At 35.7% G+C, this 10,664-nt stretch overlaps 2 protein-coding genes across 3 annotated transcripts; both read left to right on the forward strand.

Annotated features, from left to right (window-relative positions):
• The first annotated feature begins 2,420 nt into the window (after positions 1-2,420).
• On the forward strand, positions 2,421-3,771 carry LOC110853331. The gene is made up of 4 exons (XM_022101587.2): positions 2,421-2,568; positions 2,631-2,695; positions 2,770-2,931; positions 3,287-3,771. The coding sequence occupies exons 2-4, from the start codon at positions 2,647-2,649 to the stop codon at positions 3,664-3,666; spliced, it is 591 nt and encodes a 196-aa protein (XP_021957279.1). The 5' UTR covers positions 2,421-2,568; positions 2,631-2,646; the 3' UTR covers positions 3,667-3,771.
• Positions 3,772-4,596: 825 nt separating this feature from the next.
• On the forward strand, positions 4,597-9,485 carry LOC110852928 (UDP-glucuronosyltransferase 1-7C). Of its 2 annotated transcripts, XM_035854273.1 has the most exons (8): positions 4,597-4,805; positions 5,137-5,550; positions 5,959-6,301; positions 7,172-7,412; positions 7,473-7,557; positions 7,661-7,795; positions 8,936-9,240; positions 9,338-9,485. In XM_035854273.1, exons 1-7 carry the CDS (start codon positions 4,717-4,719, stop codon positions 9,228-9,230), a joined length of 1,602 nt encoding a protein of 533 aa, XP_035710166.1. In that variant the 5' UTR covers positions 4,597-4,716; the 3' UTR covers positions 9,231-9,240; positions 9,338-9,485. The 2 variants fall into 2 exon arrangements, with proteins under 2 accessions (XP_035710166.1, XP_021956796.1); XM_022101104.2 differs by having other exon boundaries at positions 8,936-9,485.
• Positions 9,486-10,664: the final 1,179 nt, after the last annotated feature.

Consider the following 10,664-nt stretch of genomic DNA (forward strand, 5'->3'; position numbering starts at 1 on the left):
AAGAGCCCTGACATTTTTTTGCAAATATTTTAATCTATTTTTAATTTTCCCTTAGAAAATATGCCTTTATAAGACCAAATAAAATTTCATAATTAATTATCAAAAAAAATTCTAGCGTTTAGTAAATTTAATATATAATTCAATATAATTCAACCTTTAATTCAAATTTTTCGCTTACAAATGTAATCCGAATTAAAGAATAAAAAATAAATAAACAACTTATGCTTTTTAACACCTCCACAGCCACTGACGGTCAAATGACGGAACCGAGTCTTCGGTGTACCTCCTGCCCAGCAGGATGTTCAAGTAAGTCACATAATTATAAAAATTTTCAACCATTTAACATAAAAATGTTTGCCACTGTTTAAACCTTGTCAAATTGCCAAATTTTTGACGCAAAGATATTTAGTTAATAAAAGGCTACAATTCTTCCCAAATTTTTCAATGCCTTTATGAACTGTTTTCTTTTTCATTTTACAAATTTACAAGGTTACAAAGCTACCTAGAATTGAGCACAAAAAATAATTACATAATTTTGTGTCCAGGTTTGTACGGATGGCCGTTGTCGTGTCGGAACGCCTGCCGAAGCTATCATCCAAATTTGACCGTTGTCCAATGCAAGGCTGGAAAATGCACGTGCAAATCGTCAACTAATTCAACCACGGCGACTGTGGGCTGATTTTATTACTATTTAATTTCCGAAGATTTCACTGATATTTATAAATCTCTCAAATTTAATAAATCATGTAATTAAGGTTTATACATTAGCATACTAAAAATACGTTGGTAACAAAATTGTTAATTGTTACCGAGTGCAAAGAGTACGCAAAGCTTCTCTGAATTTGCTACAATTTCCCATCGAAAGGCAACAATACTTTCTCTGAATTTGGATAACTTACATAGATTATAATACAACCAATGTCAAATCATTATCAACGTAACGGTGTCCATTTTCGGTAATAAATCTGTTACCAACTTTCATTCATTAACTATGTATATAAGTTATTAACAAACGCTCGAATGTTAAATTTGTAATCCAGTAAACTGAAAATTATGCAAATATTTGAACCGTTCCAAAATAAAGAGACGTCCTTGATCTTGGCAAGTTTACGTGCGATAGATTACTTACCACACACGCTGATTTTCCTCATAATCTGTGCAAGTTTACAGATTTTACTCTGTAGAAACCTCACGAATTTCCAGTTTGTATACAAAAAATGTGCTAAATATTCTTATCTTATTAAATCCTGCTCACAGCAATATCATCTCAAAATCTGTTACTCCACTTTCTGGGTCGTTCATGATGGGAAATTTGTAACTTTTTTGCACTCTCTCTCCTCCCCTCTAAAACTGTAAAAGGTTATGGCTTATGGATTTGATGTCTATGAATACTAAATATAAATTGATGTGTGGACATTCTTTTTCGGGCATGTTTCCAACTCCACGTAGAACCAATCTGCTAAATTTAGTCATGATAAGCAACCACCTACTCTCGTTTTATCCATCCAACCTTCACCCACTCCTACTCCTCTGCCTACACATAAAGTGTGAGTCACGGTTAAAAAATTCTATGCTTTCCGGCTCCCTTGCACACTAAATAATTAATTTGCAAGAAATCGGGAGGTGGCTACGCAAACTGATTTGATAAATTGTTACAACCCGTGTGTGGTCATAATTTGGTAGGAAATCGCAACACTTAAATATTTACTTCAAACTTTAAATTTGTCGTGAAACTAAAAAGCAGCGTTAAAAACGTAAAAAAATTAAATATATTATGAGTAGTAATTATAATTAAACATAATTTACCAACTGGAACAATGGAATATTAATGTGTTATATTCAACCGACAATATTTATATGGGGTACAATTAAGATTTAACATGTTTGCAAAAATTTTGCTTGACTTCACTACACAATTTTTAAAAATTATAATTTAAGCATTTTTTTTATTGAGGACAGATGTAAATGAACTAAAGGAAAATAACCTTAGAGTATCTAGTAATAATAACTTATTATTAAATACTCTAATTATTATTATTATATTATTATTAAATACTCTAAGAAAATAACGTTTTGGAAACTTTCTCCTAGTATGCATTGATGCTAGAGTGTTTTTTATACGAAAATTTCTTACATCGAATATTTCGGTGCATATGCCTTTATTTTCGGACGTCACTTTCCAAAAAACTACTAGAATGTGTCAAATTAATGGGAAAATTTATTTTGAAAAAATTTAATTAGAAAATTTGAGTAGACAATTTTCCGCAGAATATTACTTGCAGAAACCTTTGGCAGATTGCGAGTCTGTTTCATAAAATAAAACGGTCCAATTTTCCACAAGTCGATTTTCATGCATCTACCGTTCATTGACAAATCGTCCCCAAGCTTATAGCCTCATAACAAGAACAATTAGTTTGTTTACCAATTTATTAAGCGTGTACCCACCTTCTCACACTTATCCACACTTTACCCACTTTTGAAATAAGCTAGTAAAAATCCCACAGAGATATTTAGTTCAACCGAGAATCCAGAAGAGATAGGAAGCACGACTCCATTCCGCATTCAAAGGTTGGCGTCTTTTTTCCTATGCCTTCCACATTCTTGAAGTAATCTAATTTTCTGAATTTTAGGAATTTCAGGAGAAATATGTCTACACTTGGGTATCTTTTGGGCGACAATTTGCGGGCCAGATCAGGTTCATACATAGACCAATTAAGTAATCAATTAGCAGGATTTTCCTTAATTAAAAAATACTTTACTTTCCCCCAGTTTCACGCGCTCTGAGCCCTTACGTCGCCATTTCTGAGCTGGACGACGCCAATCAGGTCGTGTCCCGGAAACACTATTCGTACCGGTCATCAACCGCACCTCCGAGTTCTTCCCTTTCTCTCTACGATCCACTTATCACCGTCCCCAGAAGATATTATGGCGGTAAAATTTAAATTACCAATAATCGCATTAGGTTTAATTGGCAATTTGCTAATTTGTCGCAGCAGATAGTATTCGTCTTAATATCAAAAGTCTTTATATCAAGGTCAAACTTTTAGGCCACCAGGATTTATTTGCCTAAATGGATTTTGCCACTTTGTTTTACCCCGAAAAAATCGACTTGCTTGGCCTTAAATTTTTGCATGTCTAGACACGCTGAAGTTAAAGCTAGAGCATTTTTGGGGGCAAAATGACACATTTTGGCAATATCTTATTAAGAAAGCGACTTTGAAATTAATAAATCATTCAGATTTTTAACTTCTACTATTTTACTAACATCGCCTTCCCAATTTTACAGATTGGTCAACAATGCCATCCACTTACTACGACTATCCGCGGTATCGATCCAGCTACTATTACGACGACATCTTGCCCTACTCCCGGTATCGATCGGACTTTGGCATGTCGCTCACCGTTCGAACCCCACCGCCCGTTACGAACTACTTGCAGCCAATTTATAAAACCTACCGCCACATTTCGCGACCGCAATATCACTACTACGCGCCCCCATCGCCCCCGGTGGTGAGGAATGAGACGTACTCGCCCGTCTATCACTACCACATTGAACCCCCACGAACGAGAACTGTCACCACGACGAGATATTACCGAACACTGCCCACATACAATTATACGCCAATTTACGACAACAGCTATTACTATTCGAGACTTCTATATTGAAGAAGAAATATGCAAATTAAAATTTTGCCAAGCTGTGTTCTTGCGATTTACTGCCAAATTATCTAAAATAAATAAATCCTGTTGCTTCAATATTTCCTCGTCAAATTTCGTTGGTCGTGTGTGTGTACAAAATTATTTAAAGGGTGCATATCTCGTAAAGATCGAGAAAAAAATTAATTGTGGGAGCAGAAACAGATTAGAAACCATGAATTTTCCTCTTCGTCTGTATGGATGGGTGTTATTGTGTAATTATTATTTTTTATTTGGTCAAACAAGGGATGATTAATCATTGAAAATTTGTATAATGTGTACATGTGTAATCGGTATGTGATTTTCATGAGTTTTTGAGTAATGTTCATGTGACAACATATTGGACATTGCTGTGAGTGACTATTACATGCAAAATTTATACAAGTTTCATTGGGTTCGTTGATTTGACACTCCTGTAAATTTAATTGAGATTTTAATATTTTGTAATATTTTGCTTTGTTATCTTATCCGCAGAATTGACACAGTTTTGCTACGTCCAGTCAAATCCACGTGAATATTGAATTGGATGTATGTATTTGTACGTGCATACAGAAATACAGATTCATATACTGATACACAATGTATATAAGCTTTAACAGAGCACTATTTTTTCTTACTCTCCAGCGTGTTTGCCATGTTCCTCTTCAATCAACTCAAGGTCTAGTGGTTATAATTTAGAACTGTGCATATAGAATGGCATACATTTTTCTACCATTTGACCTTTGAGAGAACACGTTTATGTGTCCCATGTTATTATAGCTACCATGGAGTTATATGTTTGATGTCTTGACATATATGGTCCCCTTCAACTGAATGAAATACTTCATGCACGGCCCCTTACGTAATAATACTAATATTCTCACCGGTTTTTATTAATCACCATCATAAATGCATGAGTTAAAGTTAATATTAATTCATATTTCGTCTGGACGTTGTTGTGGTCTCATCTGTGTGGAAAATACGTTGAAGTTTTTAAAAAAAGAAGTTTAAAATAGTATAAGAATTAATTTCCTGCAAAAAATGCATTTTAAATTGTCACTGGTACTCATAATCTTGATCGGAACAACTTTTAACGTTAGCCATGGAGCAAATATCATGTTTTATTTCGGGTAAGTAAAAGTTAATAAAGCAATTTATTTAATGCAGTAGTGATGCAGTTCATGCAATGCAATCCTTGGGAATATCGTAAACACTGAAAAATCCGTAAGCTGGCAAATGTTTACATCGTTTACATTAATAATAAATATGCAGGAAAAATCTGGTTATATGCAATTTTTTAAGTCAATGCAGATCAAGGCCGTCTTTTTTATTCATAAAGTTTTGTAATCTAAATAATTGTAATTTTGCAAAACTTATGGGTTTTATAATTGCGAATTCTCGGCGGCACGATGCAAGCTATTTCGCAAATTGTGGGTTAAAATCATTTCCCTTAATTTACAGATTATCCTCATATTCGCACCGAATCAGTGCCTGGCCTCTTATCGAAAGTCTCGCGGCACGAGGTCACAACGTGACCTTTGTGTCGCCATTTCCCTCCAAGATGTCAAATCCCACTGGAGTGACGGACTACGTCCCTAAATCGATGGTCGACTGGCTCACGTCTTTCGACGAGACGGCGACCTTTTACAAAGACCGTGTGGCAGGAACGATTGAGTGGAACTGGTTTAAGCTCACGGAGTATGGCGTAAATCTGTGCACTACGATTTTAAGCGACCCAAAGTTTGTGGACTTTGTGAAAAATACTAAATTCGACATGGTCGTCGTTGACTCGTTAGCGAACGAATGTGCGTACGGTTGGACGTTTCTTCACGGTTCGAAACTCGTGTTGTTCAACACGGCAAATCCGTTCCCTTGGTGGGTGAAAAATACTTAATTTGTATTATTACTTAACATTTAGTCCAATGCATTTGGAATATTTTTCTGGTTTGAGAGAGAAATTTGGAACGATAAATGTAAAGCGAGGATTTTTTATGAATTTTTACCTACTCTTACGACGTTTAGAGAATTTTGCAATTTGTAAGCGTCGCTCATTTATATATGAATTAGATATATTTTTAATATTTTAGATGGGCGAAGTTCTGTTGCGATTGGCAAATTCATGCTATACTTTTTAAGTAACTTTCATATTTCGAAAAATATTTGTGTCACATTTGTAAAATGCTCGCAAAATTTGAAGATTACACTCAACAAAATAGAACTTTGTGCAAATATATCATCTCATTTTTGTAATTATGGCTAAAATATGCACATATTTCCTTCCAGGTATGTAGATACGATCGGCTTTCCTGACGAAGCCTCCTGGATTCCTGACCAGATTTTTCACCCATCTCCACCAGCATCGCTATCTTTTTGGGGACGCATTCAGGGTGTCTTCACTCCTCTTTACTACACCTTTCTCCGTGAAAACTTCTACTTTCCTGCCCTGGAGAAAATCTTTCGGGAAAAACTCGCCCCTGATTTCCCATCCGCGTCAGATTTTGAAAAGTCCACCAGCCTCGTTTTAGCCAATACGCATTACGGAGAGGACTTTGCGAGACCACTCCCACCCAACGTGGTCTCAGTGGGGGGCATGCACTGCGCCGAGAAGACGAAACCGCTCCCCAAGGTTTTTAATTGAGTTTTCTTTTTAATTAATTACTTCTGTCACTTACATATGTCACGTATTTAAAATACGTGAAATACGAGACGTAATTATTGTGGCTGAATAAGTTGACGGATCAAAATCGGTTTCCAACTGGTTTTTCAGTAAATGCGGGAGTCACATTTGATCTGCATCTTAAGTCGACAAGTTTGGTATGGTTTTTTAGGAAACGATAATTTTATGAAAGGTGTCGAAAATGAAGTTTGATAGCATTTTTGTGGGCGCAACTTGGCACGAAATCAGCATTTATTCGTCGCGAGGAGCAAATTTTTTGAAATGAAAGACTTTTTCTTAAAAAATCAAATTATTGAAAACCGGAAACCAGACGGAGGAACAAATTGTTTTCCTTTGGAAAACAAGTTTTGTGAACCAAAGTTTACTGCCAATGAGGCTCTTAGAGTGAAAAGTTTGGAGACCACATGGTAGTATTAATTTTGCGACGTCACCGGCCCAAAATTTTCTTTTCCAAAAATCTTGCAAAGTTGAAGCCTAATATGAATATTGGTAAGGAAATTTTTTTTTATCGTCCTATGACCTCTGAGTCGCCACTTAACGGCCGCTGCTGTTTCGGATTACATTAGCCGAATCAACCGAATCCGACCTTGTTTTATTATTAATACGATTTATTTTTATTTTGGCGTTCAATTTATTCAGTTTCGTATAATTTCGTATAGTTTCGTATAATTAGAGCCTCGATTTGAGTTGGTGAAGGCTTCGTAAATATTTTGCTAAATTTAAATACTTGATTTTTAAGAAGGCTTACACCGTGATTTTTTTGCAAATAAATTTTTACAACGTGTGATCTGCAAAATTATGGGTTTGACAATGCTTTAGGAAATATCCGACTTTCTCTCCACCCCTACCGGTGAGAAGGACGAGGGTTTCATCTACATGAGTTTTGGATCATTTGCAGAAATTACTAACTTTCCTCTTCACATTCAAAACGAAATCGTCAATACTTTAAGGAAATTGAAAAATACAAAAATTCTATGGAAAATGGATATCGCCGAACCCCTCAAGAACCTCCCTGCCCACATCTACACTGCAAAATGGATGCCACAACAGGACATTTTAGGTAATTTTAATAAACTATGAGTGTAATTTGTGACTTTTTTTATTTTTTGTACACATTTAGCCCACCCTAAAATCCGAGCATTTATAACACACGCTGGTCTGCTCGGAATTCAGGAAGCAATCTGCAACGGTGTCCCACTCATCGCGTTCGTATTTTTTCTTTTTTTTTCTTTTTTTATTATTTATTCTCAAAGAAAATTTCAAAGTTTTTATAATAATTTTTTTATTTATATTTTTATAAATACATAGATTCCCCATATTCGCCGAGCAGGACTACAACGCCAACAAATTGGAATGGCGCAAGGTCGGCGTCCAGTTGGAAATCACCACCATCACGGAGGACAAATTCACAACTGCAATTCGACGCGTTTTAGACGACAAAGAGTAAGAATTTAAGGTTTGCTTTACCCTGAAAGTTCCAAAGTTTGGCATTTAGTATGGATTAAGAAATATTCATTTGCCTACTAATCGTCACCTGAATAATGCACCAAAAACCTTACAAATTAATAGTCTCAAAGTGTGACTCCAAACTTCCGAGGAAATTCATACATTACTTGGAAACTGTGCAAAGTCCGTAATTTTGTAAAATAAACCCTCCAAACGAATGTAAATAAGTAGCGTCAGACCGATTCAAGTTTCCTTTAAAGTTTCCGTATATGACCTGGTCCCAACGGTCATAAGGTCAAAGATATTAATGTCTTTGAAATCGCAGTCTAATTTCCTTTAAAATGATACCCCATATGACAATTATGAATCTTGTGACCTTTGACCTCGTCCTCAAGGTCATAAGGTCAAAAATATTAACATCTTTGAATTCGTGGTGAAATTTCCTTTAAAATGACACCCCACATGAAAATTAAAGTTTGGACCACACCCCCTGGCGCGGTGGGGGGTGGTCCGATTGACCCCATTTTCGAACTCGACCGAGAACTAAAAATTAGAAGCACAATGGCGAAAACGGGGTTTGATTATGTTGACTCGTTCTGGAGATATCCTGCTTACGGACAGACGGACGGACAAAACAATCACAATAAGTAGCTGACGCTACTTAATAAACCGTTGCAAACGAAACGTAGCTAAGGGGTGAAGCGACGCAGTCACGCGGTCATGGCACGTTAAAATGTAGATTTTTTAAATCCTCTCCCAAAACTACGTCTAAAACGGTAGAAACCAAAAATTTGACACGTTTGACAGTTGGTCTCATCCCCGTGGCGCCGTTACCTTAAGACCCATAACGTCAATCTTCGAACACTTCAAAAATTAGAAACACGTTGGCGAAAACTGCATGTCAAAATGTGGTAGCAGACAAGACATTTCCAAAAAGGCGCTCCCCTTCACCCCTTAATAATTTTACAAACTTGTACAAATAAAAAGGCGCCGTTGATTTGAGTAAACTTGCAAAAATTTATAGGCTAATTTTGCTCAGAAATATTTGCAAAAGTTTGTCAGCTTATGGATTTTACAAAGTTACCAAAAACGGTGTGAATTGCCTCATAAAATTTTCATTTTAAAATTTTCTTCCAGATTTTCCACTAATATGAAACGACTATCCACAATTTTTCGCGACCGACCTGCCCGTCCCGTCGACACTGCGGTTTGGTGGACAGAGTACGCTTTACGCCACGACAACGCCACGCACCTGCGCCCCCAATCGGTTCACCTTCCGTGGTGGAAAAAACGCCAGCTCGACATTTGGGGCAGCATCTTTCTCGCTATTCTTTTAATGTACAAATTAATCTGCCTTCTGCTTAAAGCAATTTTAAAACTTTTTTCCGGATCCAACAAGGATAAGAAGAAATCTAAGCTAAAATCGTCCTGATTTATATATAGTAAGAAGTTTCAAATAAAATTTTATTTAATTTTTGATGACGATGATGTTTAAAAATCATTAATAAAAAAAGTCATTCAAATTTTTTCAATTTGAAGGATTTTCACGTCGTTGCAACAGATAATTAATAATGGACAATCTTCAGTTTTATTAAGATTCATTAGTTGAGATTGCCTAAATTGCATATTTTCTGAAGTGGGCAACAGAAAAAAGAGAATAAAACTTTTCCAAATCTGAACAATTTAATTTTCAACGGTAATAAAATATTTAATTATTTATTCATTTATTCATTTACATACAAAAAATGCACATGTTAATCTTATCATTTAAAAAATACGACATAACGATTACTACTTTGTACCAACACAATTTACATGAATACATAAAATCCAATTTGTATAATGTTCAATTATCGGATAACTTCGACATCATAGGCTTTTCGTTTTGCCCTCAGGCGAAAGTTGATGCGGAAGGTGAGGGTGTCGCCACGGGCCAAAATTTTGGCCACTACGGGAAGTAAGACAGACGCGCGGACACAGAGATGAAGTCATTCGGCGAAATGGCTACCAAAAAATTTGACGAAATCAACGACTTGAATTTTTGTATTGCATATGTAGAGGGTGTTGATTTCATTCGACAATATTCATTTTTTGGCCCACCCTTGAGACAAAACCAAATGTTATTAATGATCCCGTCAACATTTTTAAGTATGGAATTTTTATCATAAGTGGAACCAAGATAAGTGTTAATCATGCATGAGCATCATAACATGAAGATATAGATCTTAGAAACGGTGAAATTCCTAGGTGAAAAAAATTTAACAAAAATTCTAATCTGCCTGTAAAACGTCATGGTATGAACACAAATTTTTTCAAGGATGAAAAACGACCTCAACAATAAAAAAAAGTCTCACTTACCAGGAAAAAAGACTATGCAGAAATTTCATGCGAAAAGTTCTTGCCCAAATGGTGCCAGGGATTGGGACAACGTATGTAAAACCGATTAAACGAAAATCAAATATGAATAGTCCATCGTAAAGAAAACGTCATCGTTAACTTACATTCTAACAAAAAAATCATGTGTCCACCAAAATATTCATGATCGTGTTGCACTTACGGAAATGCTTTGAAAAAGTGAGTATTTTGCAGCGTAAAGAATTTCGTCACACCCTTTGCATTGATTAATCTCAAATTGAGTTATGTCCAAAACTTGACAAAATAGAATTCTATTCTGTATCTTAAGATACAGAACCGCAAAAAAAAATCGGATCAGTCATTAAAGAGGGTCCTGAAATTTGGGATGGAAGTTATTGAAGTGTGTGTTTTACTTGTGTGCGACTAAATAATATCAAGCTGCACAGAGCCTACAACAAAGATTAATTGAGCACTTGATATTTGCAAATTTTCAAAATACTCATGTGCCTTT

This window comes from Folsomia candida, unplaced genomic scaffold (assembly GCF_002217175.1).
Source record: "Folsomia candida strain VU population unplaced genomic scaffold, ASM221717v1 Fcan01_Sc008, whole genome shotgun sequence".
NCBI classification, from domain to species: Eukaryota; Metazoa; Arthropoda; class Collembola; order Entomobryomorpha; family Isotomidae; genus Folsomia; species Folsomia candida.

What these genes read in the sequence shown, in the direction of transcription:
- LOC110852928 (XM_022101104.2), top strand. Translation starts at nt 4,717, where the DNA reads ATGCATTTTAAATTGTCACTGGTACTCATAATCTTGATCGGAACAACT. An exon ending in ACGGCAAATCCGTTCCCTTG is followed by an intron (nt 5,551 to 5,958) that starts GTGGGTGAAAAA and finishes ATTTCCTTCCAG; the next exon opens with GTATGTAGATACGATCGGCT. An exon ending in AGACGAAACCGCTCCCCAAG is followed by an intron (nt 6,302 to 7,171) that starts GTTTTTAATTGA and finishes ACAATGCTTTAG; the next exon opens with GAAATATCCGACTTTCTCTC.
- LOC110853331 (XM_022101587.2), top strand. Translation starts at nt 2,647, where the DNA reads ATGTCTACACTTGGGTATCTTTTGGGCGACAATTTGCGGGCCAGATCA. An exon ending in CAATTTGCGGGCCAGATCAG is followed by an intron (nt 2,696 to 2,769) that starts GTTCATACATAG and finishes ACTTTCCCCCAG; the next exon opens with TTTCACGCGCTCTGAGCCCT. An exon ending in CCCCAGAAGATATTATGGCG is followed by an intron (nt 2,932 to 3,286) that starts GTAAAATTTAAA and finishes CCAATTTTACAG; the next exon opens with ATTGGTCAACAATGCCATCC.